A 20,494-nucleotide genomic window follows, 5' to 3' on the forward strand; every position below is an offset into this window, starting at 1 on the left:
TTCCATCATAAGTAAGCATTGAGTAACGTGGTTCCTGTTGAAAATGAGTCCTAGAATACACTGTTCACCAAACTTCTCACCTTAACAGATGGCTCATCCTCGTCACACTGTCTTGGAGTTAGTAGAATAATCACCTAACCACTAGTCCAGGGTCAGATATTTCCCCCTCCTTACGGTTATGGTCAGGATTTGGCTGTGGGGAAATCTGATCCTAGATCTGTGGATAGTAAGGCACAAGCTTCTATCTACCACAAGCCTCTGTCTTGGAAAGTGTGCATTGCCCAGCACCCCTCCCCCTACCGCTGCTCCTCCATCCCTCCTCTGGAGCCCAGTGGGACACATGCAGACATCTGGGACCCATTTCCCCCCGTAGAGCGGGACTTCCTGTGGGGTATCAACCTAGCGGGGGTGGAGGGTGAAGGTGCATGGGGGTGAAGGACGGAGGTGCAGGATGGAGGGGGAAGGGTGATGTATATAGATCTTTATTTGTTTTATTTATTTATTTATTTCACCTTTATTTAACCAGGTAAGCCAGTTGAGAACAAGTTCTCATTTACAACTGCGACCTGGCCAAGATAAAGCAAAGCAGTGCGATAAAAACAACAACACAGAGTTACACATGGGATAAAACAAAACGTACAGTCAATAACACAATAGAAAATCTATATACATTGTGTGCAAATGTAGTAAGTTATGGAGGTAAGGCAATAAATAGGCCATAGTGCAAAATAATTACAATTTAGTATTATATATTATATAGAGTATAGGTAGTGATGAGGGGTTGAGGGGTTTGAAGCTGGGACAGAGGCAGGTCTGGGGCCACTTCCATTCACTTCCACAGCCAGCAAGTCCCCTCAGTCTGTTTGTGTGTATACATTAAAGATGTAACGTTTCCATTTGTTCCTCCCCTTTTCTTTTTGATGACTAATGAAATTAAATAAATGTATTCTTATGGCAAATCTGGTCCTTCGAAACACACACACACCCACACAAACAGAGTTTGTCACTGTACTGCGTTTGTGTGTATGGGCAGAGCAAGGCAGCACTAAAGAAAACCCCCTGAAGGTATTTTTCTGTTGAGGCAGATAAAAAAACAATTCTTTTTTTTCTACTTCATTGCATGCTAATCTGTGTTATTCCAGTTTGCCTGAGACTTAACTCCCTATATTAGGCTATAATTTATCATAATATTTAGTGCTCAAGCTTCCCTCAAATGTCCCTGCTTTCATGTGCAATTTGGCCAATATCCTGCGCTGGCTCTGATTACAGTGTTTAAGTCCCAGGGTCCATCCATGGCACATTACAAACAGTACCAGTGGAGTTCACAGCCAATAATAACTATATAGGGCACACTAGGCTAGCATGGCTAACTCCAGTTCACAGCCAAGAAGAACTATGTAGGGCACACTAGGCTAGATTAGCATGGCTAACTCCTCTATTCTCACACCTGTCACAAAATGAGCGTAGACCGAACAAGTGTGGAGAGACTTCTCCACACCAGAAGTCCTATCATTACTTGACATACAGCACATTTAGCCAGCTAAGCTAACACAGCCAGCTAACATCGCCCATTGGTATTGATATGTAGAACATGTAGATTTAGATCAAAGTTTGTGCAGGTTTCTATCTCGACGGTGTGCCAAAACCAATGCTGGGCCCTTCTAATAGATGGGAATGTCCCTGGATGGTGCATCCAACTGAGGTAACCTTAGGTCACAGACATGACAGTGATCTATTACTACCTCTCAAGGAGTAGGCATGTCAGTAGACGCCCTGTTGCATTGATGAGTGGGTGGATAACACATTGAAACAACTGGAGGTAGAAATCAACATGAGCTGGGCATGAGGAGAATTCTATTCAACTGAACGCATCTATGACTTCCAAATCTTCCAAACGAATCAGAGTGAACCCAGAAGATGTCTCTGACCAGGCCCTGTGTACCACCGTTTGCACAAACAGAGCCATCCCACTCGGCAAAAACTGGTTGAGTCAACGTTGTTTCATCATCATTTTAACAAAAAATTGCAATGTGATGGCGTTGAATCAACGTGGAAAACTGATTGGATTTGGAAAAAGTCATCAACGTAAGGGCATTTCCTCTTTTTTTCACCCAACTTTTAACCTAAATCCAATGTCATAGTGACATTTTTTATTTATTTCACATTAAATTCACATCAGTTAACAACTCAACCAAATGTAAATCAAAACTAGACTTTGAACTGATGTCTGTGCCCAGTGGGATTGCATTAGAAATATCAACATAACTGTAGCTAGCTACAAAGCATAATACTTTCAAGTCGACTCAATCCCCCTATTATTCCATTAGATTAGATGACCTTACCAAAGTTATGTTCGGCTAAGTAAAAAAATGTTATCCCCTGTTCGGGTACTGGTTCTCCCTGTGAAGCCACTTCAACAACAACAAAAAACGCTGCTGCCATGGCATATTGTATTCTAAAACGACAAATATGTGTCTCATAAAATATTTCAGATGTGAGGTTCTGTGGTCCACGGGCAGACCAACACAGAAAAGAAAAGAGTTGGAGAGGCAAACATTGATTGAACCTGAAGGTCGGGCATCTTACTGTACTGCTGCCAACTGAAGGGCTTAATCACCTGATGTTACTTGTAAAGAAAGTGAGAGAGAGAGAGCGAGAGAGAGAGAGAGAGAGAGAGGGGGGGGGGGGGGGGGGGTACAGCAGTGAAAGAGAGAAAGGTACAGCAGTGAAAGAGAGAAAGGAGAAGACGAAAGGGAAAGGGTAAAAGAAGCGAAAGGTCCAGAGACATGTTTCAGTTTGTAAATAAAACAGTAAATTGCTATGGATATTGCGTAAATATCTGTGGGCTTTGTACTGCGTTTTGCGGAAGTTCCTCGGAAATCATTTCGAAACGGCCTTCTCCAAAATGCCAAAACGCCTTTTTAACGTCAAAGCAGCCATCTGGTTCTCTACTAATTCAAGATGTTTGCTTTTCATTCACGTTTTTTCCCCTCTTTACTTTCTTTTTTATAAATACTCATAAACCAAAGTATCTTTGAGGTTGAATGGGTCGTTTCCTAATAGTAGTTTTTTCCTCTCAATTAATTTTCCTGTCACACAGATGTAGACTTACTTTAAATACACACAACCAATATAGAATCTTGTTCATATTCAGACGGTTATACCGATGTATGTGTTCACCTTATAAAGAAGGCAGTATATGCCTATGGTATAAATTCTAGACTACCCCAATATAGATGTTACCAAATGATTAAGTTTTAAATACCAGAAAAGGTGAACAGGTAAAGGCTACTGTTACTGTCCCATCTGCACTGTATTATAATGAAGAGTTAATCACTTCATTTTATGAATAGGTCATATGCGGCTCATCAACATTGCAGGTGCAATTGCTGTTTGGCATTTACCAATAAGTTTGAAGTATGTCTGACACAATGAATCGAATACATCAAATGCATGATGATCAAATATCAGGTTCTGAAACATTATTTGAATTAATTTGATTAAGATGTGTAGTATGAAATGACACGTCAAGTATTACTTTTACCTTTGTTCCTTTTTTTTTATCAAAAGGAAGTTTTAAATATTTCTGCCTTTTTCAAGTTTCCTCTCCTCTTTTCAGTTTCATTATGTCTGCCAGTTAAGTGTTAGATGACTTCCTTCCTTGATTTCGCTGGAAAGGAGTCCCATAATTAAACAAAATGTAACCCCTCCCCTTTTTACATACCACACAAAAACACGCACATTTTACAGCCTACAGTATAAACTCTTTTGGTCCAAACCATAAAGCTTGTTCAATGGAAAGTAACGATGATTGTTTTTCAGTGTCTTAATGTAAAACGTTCTAATAAGCGAGATACCATATTTTTTTTTGCTATGGCTACTTAACCACAACATTGCAATTACCTTGATACAATGTGACTCGGGAGGGCTTGCAAACAAGCCCATTTAATGCAATAAAGATATAGAAGTACCAACAAGAATTCTGGTAAAACAAAAGAGTAGAATGAGGGCAGCGAAAAATAATGTTCTCTTATAAAGGATCAAAGTTGAAGATACTTAATGACTAAATCATTGGTAGATCTCCGTGCTACCTTCACTCTCTATGCTTTCCTATTTTTATATTAAAAAATCTGTATTAAAAAAGCAGTAGGCAATCTGCCAACGTTTACATCTGTTGCGTCAATCACCTCACCAGAAAAAGTACTATACCGAGGTAACCAACATCTACATAGACATGTCATTTTACGTATTTTCCATATCAACTTCAAAGTCTCTTTTATCATACAGATGCCTAAACCGAGCCATATACCAAAACTCCTTGCATCCCCCCCACCTCCCCTTTGAGGGAGCAAAATACAAATGTGGACGGATTGAATAATTGCCAAACTTCAAAGCGCAGGTTATTGCCCGAGCGTTTACTGTTGCCTGTAGTGCTATGGAGTGTTTTCTTTTATAATGTGGGCTGGCTGAGTGGGAAAATGTCTGGCTCTTCCTCAGTGCAAATCCCAGTCTAACGACGGGGTCTGTCTTTACACTGACCCGGCTGGCCTGAGCTAAATAAAAAACGACAATGTTTCACTCCCTCAAAAAAGACACTGGGCTCCCCAGACACTCTAACCCTCGTCCCCTCATAGAATCCTTCTGAGAAACCCCATCATGGAAACGATACTACAACTCCACCCCACAAATACACACAGGTGTTAAATTGGGATTTTGTAGGAGGCATAATCACTCAAATGAATTATTTTCCCTCGATCATTTTAACAGACACAAATCTGGGTAACTTTAGCACTGGGTAACAGGCTGCAGGTATAATGCTTTATAACTTGTTATAACCATGTATGAGCCTTCATAATGTCTTATAAGGCTTATAGGATGTTATGTCATGACAAGTCCTATGATGCATTTGATTTATGTTGTGTACAAACATAAGGTGATAGAGCTCAGTTCCACTTTTTCCCCGTACCTTCAAAATACACCACTAAGATGAGGGTGCTTTCTATCTACTAGTAAAGCTAATTCAAAAGAACTGAGCACATCGTTGTCAAATCAAAGTCTATAGACACTGTGCCCTAGCCCTAGTACACATTCACATTGTACAACTGATGTACAACGCAAGGTTCTAACTGTTGTGTATGACTTTGTACGAGATATACTACCAATGCAATACACATGGCTGTCATAAAATTATATTTTTATTAATATGGCTCTCACAGACATACATTCCTACACACACAAGTGGATATACATAATGTCATGTTTCAATGTTACAATATGGTAAGTGTGGTAGCACACATAGAAACAACAGACTTTTAAAAAGGAAGAACACAATCAAATTAATCTCCATAGGCAGCAGTATGATGATCACCAATATTTTGGATCTGGGAAGCAACAAACAGAAGGTTATGATTACTGAAGCGTTCACGTAATTAGTCTTTGGTGTGTCTGTAGTGCACTATATATAGAGTAGGGTGCCATTTCGGACTTGGTCCATGTGTTGGGAGCCAAAGCGTTTACCGAAATACAATCGGTTAAATGCTCATATTATTAAGCCCCAATGGTCCTTCTCACACTTGTGTTTTTGCTCACTTTGTTGACAACTTTCCATCACGGCAATCTCCATTCAAATACGACAAGTACTAAAAAGAGACATTTGGGATTCATTGGCAACTGTTATAAAGGCAGTTCTTACATTATCGGATGGAAGTGCAATCCTTCATATAGTCATTTTATACAGTCAGAGGTGATGGGATGCTGTGAAAGTGGCTAACACTGGCAGGTATAACGCTATAAAATACTTTATAAGGGAGTCAAACAAGTCTTATAAAGCATTATAACTGCATAACAAATGCATTATACCTGTCAGCATTAAGTAAAGTGTTTCTAAATAGTGTTGAGACCCAACAAACTAAATGTAGTGGCTTCGTCACATACACTGACTACAGGTGACAGTAAGGTTTTATGAACCCAAGCACAAAGTGCACAAACAGATAACACAGAACAGACTCTTCCTAAAAACCAACCACTTGGATTTCCCAAACATACCTGTGACATGTGTTCTATTGTTGTCTAGAATAGATGTGTTCTATGATTTGTGCAGGTAGAGTACAGTTATACTACACTGAGACGAAATCTGAGATAGGCTTACATATTCTAAAAACAAAAACGTTTTCGAACAGCCACCACATTTGATGGCCTGACGCCCCCTTGTGGCAAGATAATATAAATGAATTCTGTATCATAACCACATCAATTCTATCAGAGAACAAAATGTATATATATTATATATATATATATATATAGTACCAGTCAGAAGTTGACACACCTACTCAATCAAGGGTTTTTCTTTATTTTTACTATTTTCTACATTGTTGAATAATATTGAAGACATCAAAACTATGAAATAACACATATGGAATCATGTAGTAACCAAAAAAGTGTTAAACAAATAAAAATATATTTTTTATTTTTGAAGAATCTAAGAAGCCACCCTTTATCCTATCATGCAGAGATCATCCGTTCACCTACTCTGCGTCTCACAAAGACACAGCGGTTGGAACCAAAAATCTCAAATTTGGACTCATCAGACCAAAGGAGATTTCCACCGGTCTAATGTCCATTGATCATGTTTCTTGGCCCAAGCAAGTCTCTTCTTCTTATTGGTGTCCTTTAGCAATTCAACCATGAAGGCCTGATTCACGCAGTCTCCTCTGAACAGCTGATGTTGAGATGTGTCTGTTACTTGAACTCTGTGAAGCATTTATTTGGGCTGCAATCTGAGGTGCAGTTAACTCTAATAAACTTATCCTCTGCAGCAGAGGTAACTCGGGGTCTTCCTTTCCTGTGGCGGTCCTCATGAGAGCCAGTTTCATCATAGCGCTTGATGGTTTTTGCCACTGCACTTGAAGAAACGTTCTTGAAATTTTCCAGATTGACTGACCTTCATGTCTTAAACTAATGATGGACCGTCGTTTCTCTTTGCTTATTTGAGCTGTTCTTGCCATAATATGGACTTAGTCTTTTACTAAATAGGGCTATCTTCTGTATACCACCCCTACCTTGTCACAACACAACTGATTGGCTCAAACGCATTAAGAAGGAAAGGAATTCCACAAATTAACTTTTAACAAGACATACCTGTTAATTGAAATGCATTCCAGGTGACTACCTCATGAAGATGGTTGAGAGAATGCCAAGAGTGTGCAAAGCTGTCATCAAGGCAAAGGATGTTTGTCTAACACTTTTTTGATTACTACATGATTCCATATGTGTTATTTCATAGTTTTGATGTCTTCACTATTATTCTACAATGTAGAAAATAGTAAAAATAGAAAAACCCTGGAATGAGTAGGTGTATCCAAACTTTTGACTGGTACTGTATATATATTGTAAAAAAAATCATCCTAGGTATATAAGCACAGGTAAATGTACATGATCATCAAGGATTATATACAAATTACTCAAATAAGAACCCCTAATCTCATAAAAAGATAGATATTGGCATATGACTAAAACAACTTTAGAGCACATACAACAGGAATACAGACAAGAGTGTCACATACATATACTACCGATCAAAAATTTGGGGTCACTTAGAAATGTCCTTGTTTTTTTAATCAGCACAACAGTTTTCAGCTGTGCTAACATAATTGCAAAAGGGTTTTCTAATGATCAATTAGCCTTTTAAAATTATAAACTTGGATTAGCAAACACAACGTGCCATTGGAACACAGGACGGATGGTTGCTGATAATGGTCCAGCTACAATAGCCATTTACAACATTAACAATGTCTACACTGTATTTCTGATCAATTTGATGTTATTTTAAGGAGCAAAAAATTGATTTTCTTTCGAAAACAAGGACATTTCCAAACTTTTGAACGGTACTGTATGTATAGGAAGATTGTAAAATCCATAAAAGGGTATAAAATCGGGATCAACTTGTGGATAGACTGGCTAGCAGGTGCTGAGCATTCCCTGTTTCTGTGATATTTTTAACATTCTATTCTAGATGTTCTATTTCTTTCCCTTTGATATTGAGTACTGCATTGTTGAGGAAGAGCTTGCAGGTAAGCATTTCACTGTACTGTTTACACCGGTTGTATCCTGTGCACGTGACAAATTAACTTCGATTTGATTTCACAGACACAGGAAAAGAGAGGGTAACCTAAACGAGGAGGCGCGGGCATGGGTGGAGGTCCAGGTACACATTCCCTCATTATAGAGGGGGTTCAATGGCCCTTATCAAAAGTCACTGAGGATACTGATGTCGGCAAACTCTTTGCGGTAGCGGTGGGAGTAGAGGGCCAGCAGGAAGGACCACTTCAGGGTCAAGAAGCTCCACACGCCCGACAGGAACAGACTCCTCGGGTCAGTCAGTGCTGGAAATGACAGACACACAACAGATATTAGAGTCTTGCAGACTCAGAGCAAAATACCTGATTGGCACACTGTCACACATTTCATTGACTCAGGTACTTCTCAATGAAGGTTCCTGTAGAAAAACTGACCACAGCTTCAGGCTTGTAGCATACACAAAGGCAATGGATTTCACATAGAATAACCCCATGGAGTTATGTGATTTCACGGCACACAATCTCTGCAAAGCAGTCATTTTGTGTGGAAATAGATTCCATCATGTGCACATGCCCTAAGAGCTGAAATATGCAATATTAATGACTACATTAAAAACAAAACAACTACACATTAAGTGAGAAGTAGGCATTGGTCTGAAGCTGAAAAAAATAATGAAAATTCACAAGCACCACAATAACTACTCCACCCATGCTCTACCAAGGTTTTCCAGCACACAGCTTTGACCTACTACAGTAGCTATGTTGGTCTATTGTACTTCAAAAATGTGTATGCAGGTTGCTTAGGATTCAAACCTTCTCAAACAGCGTAATTCATACTCTTAGAGGAGGTTCTCCAACAATAATGTGATTTGTACCACATACAAGTTAAAGTATTGGATTCTTCACACATCCCATTCCACTACCACTTCAAGCTTTTTTAAATTATATGAAATGCAAGCTTTGCTTTTATACTTACAAGACCATCACGCCTGATTGAGCGAGCTGTTTTGACTTGTAGTAATGTGGTGCCTGCCTGTATTTCCTTAAACCTTTATTTTAGCAATACATGACAAGAGAGAAAAATCTATATTTCACAACATATTTTGGGGGGGATCAGTAGGCGCCCAACATAGCAACAGGTGATGGCATGTTGGACACAGTCACTTATATATAGAGCACCACATAAGCCTGTCTGCATTCCTGATTTCTGTAACCGTTAGCTTACCTGTGAAATATTGACATAAGCTCAGAAACAATTGTTTCGCAAACATGGTCCTGTTTTATCAATTGCTGTGCTGATCAATGGGCAGTTCATTACCTCTGTGAACATTAATATTTAGCTTAAAGTTGTGTGTATTTGTATTTCGTGTTGCAATAAAGATGCTGACGCTACAATAATACACATTTACAATAGGCCTATATCAAAAAATACATATAGCCTAATGAGAGAGAGACACACACACACACACACATTATTTAATAGCAGGACACTGTAAAGTCCATTACTCCTCTGAAGAGTATGAGCTAGGCTGTTTAAGAAGGTTTGAATCCTTAGCAACCTGCATAGTCATTGTTTGAAGTACAATAGACCATCATAGCTACTGTAGTAGGTCAAAGCTGTGTTCTGGAAACCTTAGTAGAGCATGGGTGGAGTAGTCATTGTGGTGCTCATGTGAATTTCCTTTCTTTTAGGCTTCAGACCAATGCCTACTTCTCACTTAAAACATAGTTTTTTGTTTTGAATTTCCATGTTTTTTACAACGGAAGGTGATTTTCTGTTAAAGGGGCATTATACAACATTTCCACATGCAAAGCCTGATTTTTTTTCAAAATTCAGTCATTGGCAGTGCTATTTTACCCTTTAATTCGGCCTCTGCCAAATGGCCTGGGCCTTAATGGCACAGGTGGTGTGCTTGCATAACTGCAAGGGTTGCTGGTTTAAACCCTGGTCTGCTGGATGTTGCCCTCTAATAACTCAAATCAGTTTTGAACTAACTGTTTGTAGAATGTGTAAAATTCACCATGGATAGACAAAAGTAATTGTCTGTAGTTTTCAGAAGGTGAATAGCTCAATTGATTGCGACAGTCTTAAATTGCAAAATATTACTAAATTCCCATTGAATGCAAAGCAAAAGAAAACGGTTAAGTCATAACATTTTGAAGGTCCTATAACTCAGCCATAGAGACTAAACAAAGATATCCCCATGTACACTACATCCACATCTTTCATGTGCCTAAGATATCCCCATGTACACTACATCCACATCTTTCTTGTGCCTTTTACAGCCTGTTTGTAGTAGGCAAAAGCATTGCAAAGTTATGCATCCTATACATTTAGCCAACTCTCTTGCTATCTCTCTCAGCATGACCTTCTTGATCCAAACCAGTCAGGTTTCAAGACTGGTCATTCAACTGAGACTGCTCTTCTCTGTGTCACGGAGGCTCTCCGCACTGCTAAAGCTAACTCTCTCTCCTCTGCTCTTGTCCTTCTAGACCTGTCTGCTGCCTTTGATACTGTGAACCATCAGATCCTCCTCTCCACCCTCTCCGAGCTGGGCATCTCCAGCGCGGCTCACTCTTGGATTGCGTCCTACCTGACTGGTCGCTCCTACCAAGTGGCGTGGCGAGAAGCTGTCTCCGCACCACGTGCTCTCACCACTGGTGTCCCCCAGGGCTCAGTTCTAGGCCCTCTCCTATTCTCGCTATACACCAAGTCACTTGGCTCTGTCATATCCTCACATGGCCTCTCCTATCATTGCTACGCAGACGACACACAACTAATCTTCTCCTTTCCCCCTTCTGATAACCAGGTGGCGAATCGCATCTCTGCATGTCTGGCAGACATATCAGTATGGATGACGGATCACCACCTCAAGCTGAACCTTGGCAAGACGGAGCTGCTCTTCCTCCCGGGGAAGGACTGCCCGTTCCATGATCTCGCCATCACGGTTGACAACTCCGTTGTGTCCTCCTCCCAGAGTGCAAAGAGCCTTGGCGTGACCCTGGACAACACCCTGTCGTTCTCCGCTAACATCAAGGCAGTGACCCGATCCTGTAGGTTCATGCTCTACAACATTCGGAGAGTACGACCCTGCCTTACACAGGAAGCGGCACAGGTCCTAATCCAGGCACTTGTCATCTCCCGTCTGGATTACTGCAACTCGCTGTTGGCTGTGCTCCCTGCCTGTGCCATTAAACCCCTACAACTCATCCAGAATGCCGCAGCCCGTCTGGTGTTCAACCTTCCCAAGTTCTCTCACGTCACCCCGCTCCTCCGCACACTCCACTGGCTTCCAGTTGAAGCTCGCATCTGCTACAAGACCATGGTGCCTGCCTACGGAGCTGTGAGGGGAACGGCACCTCCGTACCTTCAGGCTCTGATCAGTCCCTACACCCAAACGAGGGCATTGTGTTCATCCACCTCTGGCCTGCTGGCTCCCCTACCTCTGCTGAAGCACAGTTCCTGCTCAGCCCAGTCAAAACTGTTCCCTGCTCTGGCACCCCAATGGTGGAACAAGCTCCCTCACGACGCCAGGACAGCGGAGTCACTCACCACCTTCCGGAGACATTTGAAACCCCACCTCTTTAAGGAATACCTGGGATAGGATAAAGTAATCCTTCTACCCCCCCCCCCCCCCCCCCCCCCCCACCCCCCCCCCCCCTTACCCCACCCCACCCCCCAAAAAAACAAAACAAAAATTATCCCACTGGCTATAAGGTGAATGCACCAATTTGTAAGTCGCTCTGGATAAGAGCGTCTGCTAAATGACGTAAATGTAAATGTAAATATAATCCGGGTTTGGGAGTGGGCAGTAGCCACCTCCCCCCACCCCTAGAGCTTCGCCACTAGAATGGCCGCGCACGGCAGAGTTGTTGACAAATATCCAACACATGGGCTAGTCCAGCATCCAGATCGGAGCTTTAAATACAATCAAGACGGTCTAATGGCAGAGTTGTTAGTTTGGCACTGTTGAACTCCACACATTTGGATTAGAATGTCAGGAAGACAGGAGAAGGAGCTTAATTGAATTTATTATGGATGTTGAAAACTGGTTAGTTTTTCAGATGCTAGCAAGCATGCATTTTCACACTGCAGTCAGTGCACAACCGAGGCACATGTACCTAGCCATTTGTTTTCTCAGCTACAGTTTGAGTTGTGTTCTGTCTGACAGTGAAATGTGGCTAGCTCTTACCACACCTTAGACTATGGAGTAGGTAGCTAACTAGTGTTGCAAAAGCCCATTGCATGCATTGTAAGGTAGCACCGTGACAATTTGCCCAAAGTTTGGTGTTGGTTTGAACTGATGTAGCTAGTTAGCTATGTTTTGTGGAAAAATGTAGGACTGGCATTTGGACGTGAGCTAGCTAACTTCTGTGTCAAGATCAGCTGTTGTTGTCTGGCTCTAGATAGCTAATAATGGCTGAAGTAAATTTGTGTAAAAACTTTCCATGACCAAATATACCTAGCTACTTTTATTTTCCTGTTCGTTAGATGGCTAGCTTTCAGCTGACTGGTGTTAGCTACCTACAGAGGCTAGCTGCTGGACTTTGAATAAGCAAGCTAACGTTACTCATCTAACGTTAGCTAACTTTACAGTCTTATGTTGGCTAACGTTGCCTAGCTAGCTATCTAGCTAACTGGCTATCATAGCAGCCAAGGACATTCGCTAGCTTATTGTGCATATTTGTTTGCGCTCTGATTACATGCAAGTGTCTAGGTCAGCAGTTTACACAGATTACTTCAGCCTTGGCAAAATATAGCTAGCTTTCCAAACTTGTTGGTTAGCTACAGAGCATATGAGCGGAGTGGAGCGGGAGCGAGCGTGGAGCGTGAGCGGACGGATTTTGAACAGAGCGCAGAGCGGCATTTTTAAAAGGACGGAGCGTCGCCCTATGTCCCGCTCCAATTTCGCTCGCTCACACCACGAGTCTGAAGCATGCTCAAGCCTGACCCAGAATCCATCTGTTTAATTTAATTTGTGTCGTCCATGAATTTGTATTTTATAGAGCGAGAGGAGCAGCAGCAGCAACAAGAGAAAACGGTTGAGGAATTCAAAAGTTTATTCACTGCACGCAATGGCCCAACCATAACAAGGGAGAGAAAAAGAGAGCTGGATGTAGCATTTTTTAAAATGATTTTCATGGACTATGAACCGCTGAGTAAAGGAGAACGCGAAGGGATGCAACACTTCGCCAGCGCAGCTCAACCGGGCTACACTCCCCCAAGAAACTATGGTGAAAAATCTGTCGATGTGCCCTTGAGCAAGGCACTTAACCCTAATTGCTCCTGTAAGTCGCTCTGGATAAGAGCGTCTGCTAAATGATTAAAATGTAAATGTAAATGTATAAATCAGTACTTTACTTTGTCAAATTTACATCTGAGATGCCCCATTCACATGCTTCAGCTGGCGATCAAAAACGCCGTTAACAAGCACGACAACATTAATAGGCTGTTAGTGAAAGTCGGGCACCTGGTGAAAAGTGTACACAAGAGCACAGAGGAAACCGACCAATTAGGTGTCCGCCCCACAAATGCCTGCGCCATTCGATGGAGCAGCCAGCTGCGGATGATTCAGTCGTTCATCCGGTTGTTCCAAAAAGACCCGTTATGGTAAAACAAACTCAAGTCTAATGTTGCTAACATCACCCTGAATCAAGTACGGCAGCTGACGCACCTTGTCAGTGTGCTGACACCACTAGCAGACCTCACAGACAAAATGCAGAAGGAGCTGGGGAACCTGGGGATGATCCTCCCTGCTGTCACAGAAATCAAATCCCTGCTCACCGATTACACTCACACTGCACTTCCAATGGGCATCGCTGCTTTTGCAGAAACATTGGCAAACAACGTGTCAATTCGCTATGGAATATACTATACTGATTAACATCTCATTTTAGCGTCAGTGTTAGATCCCCGTTTCAAGACAGAATGGATAATCCGAGATGAGTCTGTATGCAACAAATTCGGGGAGATAAAGTAAGGCTGTGGTTTAAGCTAAAAGTGAAATACATGCAGATTTTGTTCCTTTTTTGGAGTGAGCGGGGGGCGATTTGAGTGGAGCGCGATGCAAACTGCGTTGAGCGCTGAGCGATAATGAGCAGACTGGCCTGATGTGGCTTTGAGCGGGGGGAGCGGAGGGGTGAACAGCTCCGTGAGCGAGGAGCTGAGATTCTCACCGCTCCACTCCGCTCATATGCTCTGGTTAGCTACCTAGCCAACATTAGCTCTCGTCTGACTGGTATAACATTACATAACTTAGCTACCTAGCTAATCAAAACAAAACCACATTCATTGGCTTGTCAGATAGGGTACAGCTCACTAATAACAACTGACCAATCTTTTCATGTCGGACAATTATCTGTTTGCATTTATTTATTAACCTCAGCTTGAATATCAACATATCTACAGTAGCCTAGGTTTGTTCTCAACCACTTCAATCTTATGCTTGGTGCAGGCGGCCAGCTGTGTTATTGAGTTGCTGAGCAACTCTGAGATTCAGCTGAAAAATGTTAGCATTGTCAGAAATGCTACAAAAATGTAGTACCTTGTTGGTTCTCTATTGGCACGTAGAGCAATAAATTATAAATTTTGTCAAAACTGTTGCCCTTACAAACGTATTCCGTCCGAAAGGTGGCAAGTCTAATGGTCACTTAATGGACGTTGTAGTCTCGTTCTTATCAGACGCCTAGATATTGAGCTAGGTGGGGGGTAAGAAACTGTATTTGTTTCTAAAGATAATGACCCTGTTCAAAATCCGGCATGTGGTTCTCGGTAACGGCTGATGACGAGAGGCAGGGAGTGTGCTGTGTACCTCCAATCAAGGTGATTTTCCCATTGGTGTCATATTGGCTTAGATATGATGGTAGGGAGATTTCAATTTAACATTGAGCTTCAACCAAAGCCTACTATTGTCGCGCCAACCGGCGTGACAATAACACATCCTAATACACTACAAGAAAAAGTACAGTGGATGACACAGAGGATGAGAAAGGGAGTAAATTGGTTGGAGAATGAACAGTAGAGCAAGTGAAGGGCAGATGAGAAGCGAATTAGGATCAAAGGAGGAGTGAAGGAATGAGAGAGTGAAGGGAGTGTGTGTGAGAGACTCACATTCTTTGTTGATGATGGCAAAGGAGAGGAAGGTGATGAAGGCCACCACAGCCAGCAGGGCGAAGAAGACTCCCATGAAGAGGAAGAACTTGAGGCCCTTCAGCCAGGTGCGCCAGTAGTCCTGCAGGTACATGACGTGGGTGATAAGGGTCCAGAGTGCCAGCACACCTGAAGAGACACAGAAACACAGACGGACAGTCAGGGGCTGGTCGTTCAAAATCCTTACAGTTTGAGTCAAATCAATTCCTGACATGATGAGACAAACACAATGTAACTTTCTTAAGTTACATTGTGTTCTTAAGTCAGAAGATTTCCTCTTTGTTTAAAAATCTTGAGCTATATTAAATCAATCAAATGTATTTATAAAGCCCTTTTTACATCAGCAGATGTCACAAAGTGCTTATGCAGAAACCCAGCCTAAAACCCCAATGAGCAAGCAATGCAGATGTAGAAGCACGGTGGCTAGGAAAATCTCCCTAGAAAGGCAGGAACCTAGGAAGAAACCTAGAAAGGAACCAGGCTCTGAGGGGTGGCCGGTCCTCTTCTAGCTGTTTCGGTGGAGATTATAAGAGTACATTGAGGTTAGGCTACTGTATGTTAGTGTGTGGAGATGTGTTAGGGGTGTACATATTCTGACACAGTACATAACGTTTTGCTGTGTCATTTGTGTCTCAAATCAAACTGTTGTCACTCACTCCATGTTCCTCTTTTACGGTTTCAGCTTCATAACCACAAGTCCGTTTGACAGCGTATAGCACTTTCCTTCGTGAATCCACTTTCACCGTTTCTTACACAATATTTAAACTGTCTTTACTCATTGGGCATGCTGTGTAGGACAAAGTGGCAATGTTAAGGGCCATATTCACAAAGAGTCCCAGCGATGGAGTGCTGTTAATAGGCCTATAGGAACAGTTTTGCCTTTTAGATCATAATGAATAAGTGTGTATAGTAGTAATGGGGCCGGGAAAAAAACTATACAGTTACATATCGGGATATTATTTTTGACGATATATCGTATCGTATTGACAATATCGCAATATTATTTTTGCGCTAGTTGGCTGTACCTGCACCAAAACGCCAGTATTCCTCCTTCATAGTTTATTCTCCATCTTCTTTTTAAATAGGGAGCAATTATTATTTTTTCTCACTTTTATTTACATGACTGATCAAAACTTGTTTTCTCATGGCTCTCTTGTCCCTCTGCAGCAGACATATGGTGAGCAATATGTTTGGAACATCAAATCGCAATAAAACCACAGTATCGAAACACAACACATATATAATCACAATACATATCGTATCGGCACCCAAGGGTGCGTTCGTAAATTCACTCTGGGTATCTGTTCCGATTTCAGAGCATCCTAGTAAGTGTGCCAGAACGCAGAATAAGTGCTGAATTTACGAACACGCAACACCTGTTGAATATGACCGGTGTCAGTAAACGTCAGAAAAAAAATGTTATTAAATTGTTGCCAGCAGCACAGTTCGTCACCAACGCTCTAGATAACATGAAAACAGCCTAACCAGCTCTGCTAGGGCGAGTAAAATGGTCAGAGTGAGGTTCTCGCATTTGTGTCTGGAAGTAGCTAGCAAGCTAGTCAACTTTAGCCAGTTAGCTTGGGTGCTTGACTGCCGTTGTGAGGTCAGAACGCTCGGATCAACCCTACTCCTCGGCGAAAACAAAAGTTGTTCCATTCTGTTTACTCCAGTACAAAATGCCATTGTACAAAACAAGTTTGAGAAACTGACCCAGACAACAACAAAAAACGCTCTGAATTTACAAACGCCCAGAATGCACTCTGAGCGCACTCTGGCACTCCAGAGTGAATTTATAAACAAACACAAGTTTTTGAGGTTTGAAAGTATCACACTGGTTTCCTTTCAAGCATGGTCAGATGGTGGTTAGGGCTGAGTCCTGATTCTCCACCCTTCTCTTGAAGTGTGCACTTGCACACTTCCTGTCGTGGATTTAACAAATGGTAGAAACTCCCTCCTGCTTACAACAATCCAATGCTTTTAAAATCCATAACAGGACGTTTTTCGGAGTAAGTGTAGGTAAACGGGATGCAGCCAAGCTAACGTTACTAAGTTCAATTGACCCTCCTAAATCCTGAGTCATCGTTAGAGGGAGCTTCAAGTTTTATTCGTCGTATGTACGGGATACACATGATATACACCGTCCAATGAAATGCTTACTTGCAGGTTCCTTCTCAACAATATAACAACAATAAGAAATAATAAAAGATAAGAATACGAACATAAATTAAATGGCTCAGTAGAATAGAATAAACATTTTAGCATAAGTATAATACAGGAAGGCACCATTTAAATTGTGCAGTATTTCACAATCAGAATAAGAGTCTGATAGCAGCAGTTGTGATGTGTGTGTAGCATGAATGTATATGTATGTGTGGAAGATATATCTGTGTGAGTGAGTGCATGTGTGCTAAGGTGTGGAGAGTCAGTGCAGGTGGTCAGTCCAGTTCAAGTATTCAGCAGTCTGATGGGTTGTAGATAGAAACTGTCTCTGACCCTGTTCGTATGAGACCTCATGCTCCGATACTGAGAAGGCTAGTCTTATTCTGCTGTGTCAATCTGCCATGCTGACCCCACTAATTTCCCCATCTCATGGTCTACAATCATATGACCAAGCACACGCCCCCCCCAAGTTGTTTTTGCAAGAATTGCACCTTTATTGATTCTTTCTCTATTGGCACAGGCACCACACATCACATGCTGCTATCATGACCCCACAAGAAAAAAGTGGATTTGGCCTTGATAAGAACATCAGTGACAGTGCACTTTATAAAAAGTAATTCGCCTTCATGTTAGATTGAAATCATGGATTTCACAACAGCAAGATTTGCACTGTATGTGAAATGTACATACAATACAGATATATTACTAAATGCAGTACTAAATACATCACTAAATATGCATCTGCAGCTACTGTTCTGTTTAAAGAAGAAGTATAAGAAGAAGTTTACAACAAAGAGAAGAGAGAAAAGTCACACCGATATCAACTTGCTGACCTGAGAGGATGAACTAACAAGAGCTCAAAGTTCCCAGCCACAAATGCACCACTAATTAACTAGTAGGTCATTACATAACTGACAAAAGGGGTGCTCTAAGCGTTAGGCTGTCAATACCTGTGTTTTACACCACATTACAAAATAAAAACATAGAAATAATACTCTAAAGTCACTTAATTGCAAATACTAGGCAATAGAGTATTTAATTATAAAGTTACTTTTTTATTGTACAATTACTAAGCATGGTTGGTAACTAGACCTTAATGTTCCTCGGACTGCAATGTAGCCAATGTTCAATACTAGAAAGAATGATTGCTTTATGGTAGGCGCAGGCTTCCGCTCTTATCAGGTCAGCAAATTGTAATGGTGATGAGGAGATAACTTCCAATGGGATGAGTAGCAGGACATGTGTGCCAAGTTCATCTGAGGAGACTGTGTAAAAAGGCTGTGTAAGCAGAAATACAGTACAGTTTGAGTTGACACCTGACAGGTTTTTGACCAGTGTCGTTTTAGCATCAGGAACATCCAAAATTCCAGGTTAACCAGGAAGGATTTCAACTTACTCTTTAAAGTTGTAATAGTAGAATGCACAAGGTGCAATTTCGGAATTGGGTAGTGCATCATCAGTTTTCCTCTTGTCGTGTCAGTCATTGCATACCTTAGAGAGCTATTTATAACTTGTCAGAAATGTCCAGATCAACTAGCCCATAGGTTGTTATAGTGTGCGAGTCACTCAAATATCACATGAATATACATTAGACATGGCAAAAATTATAGAATTGCAAGAAAATTAGCTTTAAAAACGCAAAATGTTATCTGCACCCTATGACAAAATGTGTAGAATTACAGGAAATACGTTTTCAACCTGCAAAATATTGTCTCCACCAACAAGAGGAGTGTGAACAGTTTGTGTCAGGAACAGAGCTTGTGGCTGGGGCGCTGGGTTCCCCAATGCCAGAAGGGGGGCCTGAGTGAAACCCCTGTAATAACTGATGCTAAAACGCTGATGTGTAATAAAATGTTTTGGAAACTCGAAAGTAGACATTTTGGACATATAGGATATAGGCCTATTTACTTTTTTTACTGGGTAATAATAACCTTATATGTAATGCAATGTAGTACAGTATGTATTGTACAGAGATGTAGTAGTTTACAACCTGTTGTGTAGAGATGTAGCTATTCTCTTCTGAAGTCAAGTTTACCAATTCAGCTTTGCTAGGTAGAATACCTAGACCTGGGGCATGTTGTTCAGTGGGGGGTCGTGTGCAACGTTTAGAACTTTAGAATGTTGCCGAACGACAGATCATACAACAAATTCACAGAATCCTATCTGTGTCTGTCTGTCTCTGAACGTTATGTAGCTAACGTTCCATTTTCTTTTGGAAAAATAAATTCAAGTGTTGGCTTCTGACCATGTCACTCCAAACTACAGCACTGTAACACTTGTAACATGAGATTGGTACCGACGCTGTGGCAATATTCAGTTCATGTGAGTCAGATGGACAGTTAAATCCTGAAAATATTGCTGTAGCTATAACGTTACATCATGTCTGCAGCCTCATCCACAAAATAAATCATTGTTTACATTCTGACTAATACTTTACCTGATAATCCTCCCATTGCAGCTGTCCATGGTTGATTGTACGCGATGTTCCACACGAGAAATGCAGAGAATCCTATAAGCATGCCAAAAGTGGCATACCCGATACTGATGTATGTCTTATTGAACCCCATTGGGGACGGATGACACACGACAAGTAGACTTAAATAACAATACCGTCAATTTTAAAAACAAGTGCCTTGTTTTGAGAAACTCGCTTCTGTACTCAACGACTCAAGCTAGCTAAACAGCTGCATGATAGTGTACTGGGATAAAAATGTTGCTGCAAATGTGAGCTAAATCGACAAAGTTTAGAGATATATAAAAGGCTACACAATTAGACAACACGAACGATGTACCCTATTTGTAAGCTAAAAACGGTTGCTGTTCTTCTTGTGCGTTTCCGACAGAGTAGACGCTGTATTGCGTATTGCTGCCTTTCTCAGGTCGGAGTGCGAATTACATATTTAAATATCTAATAGCCTTCCTTACAACCGTAGGTGCAGGCCGGTGGAAGAGAAACCACAACAGCTTCCTTGCTATTTCGCTCGGCCTGTCATTTGAGGGCAAAATTGTTACAAGTGAATATGTGGTTACACCCAACTCAGCCAGCTCACAGAAATGTCCTCCTATCCTCAGCATCCCACCTGCAATGTAACAGGACATGCTCCAGTCT

General features: G+C 41.4%; 1 protein-coding gene across 1 annotated transcript; it reads right to left on the reverse strand.

The window, feature by feature from the left end:
• Positions 1–5,177: 5,177 nt before the first annotated feature.
• On the reverse strand, positions 5,178–20,246 carry LOC311133762 (heme transporter hrg1-A-like). Its single transcript, XM_084167318.1, has 3 exons — positions 19,823–20,246; positions 15,187–15,354; positions 5,178–8,381 (listed from the first exon to the last, which is right to left on the reverse strand). The coding sequence occupies exons 1-3, from the start codon at positions 19,950–19,952 to the stop codon at positions 8,245–8,247; spliced, it is 435 nt and encodes a 144-aa protein (XP_084023444.1). The 5' UTR covers positions 19,953–20,246; the 3' UTR covers positions 5,178–8,244.
• Positions 20,247–20,494: the final 248 nt, after the last annotated feature.

This window comes from Coregonus lavaretus, assembly GCF_964263955.1.
Source record: "Coregonus lavaretus genome assembly, chromosome: 8".
NCBI classification, from domain to species: Eukaryota; Metazoa; Chordata; class Actinopteri; order Salmoniformes; family Salmonidae; genus Coregonus; species Coregonus lavaretus.

What these genes read in the sequence shown, in the direction of transcription:
- LOC311133762 (XM_084167318.1), bottom strand. Translation starts at nt 19,952, where the DNA reads ATGGGGTTCAATAAGACATACATCAGTATCGGGTATGCCACTTTTGGC. An exon ending in TGCAATGGGAGGATTATCAG is followed by an intron (nt 15,355 to 19,822) that starts GTAAAGTATTAG and finishes GTGTCTCTTCAG; the next exon opens with GTGTGCTGGCACTCTGGACC. An exon ending in TGCCATCATCAACAAAGAAT is followed by an intron (nt 8,382 to 15,186) that starts GTGAGTCTCTCA and finishes TGTCATTTCCAG; the next exon opens with CACTGACTGACCCGAGGAGT.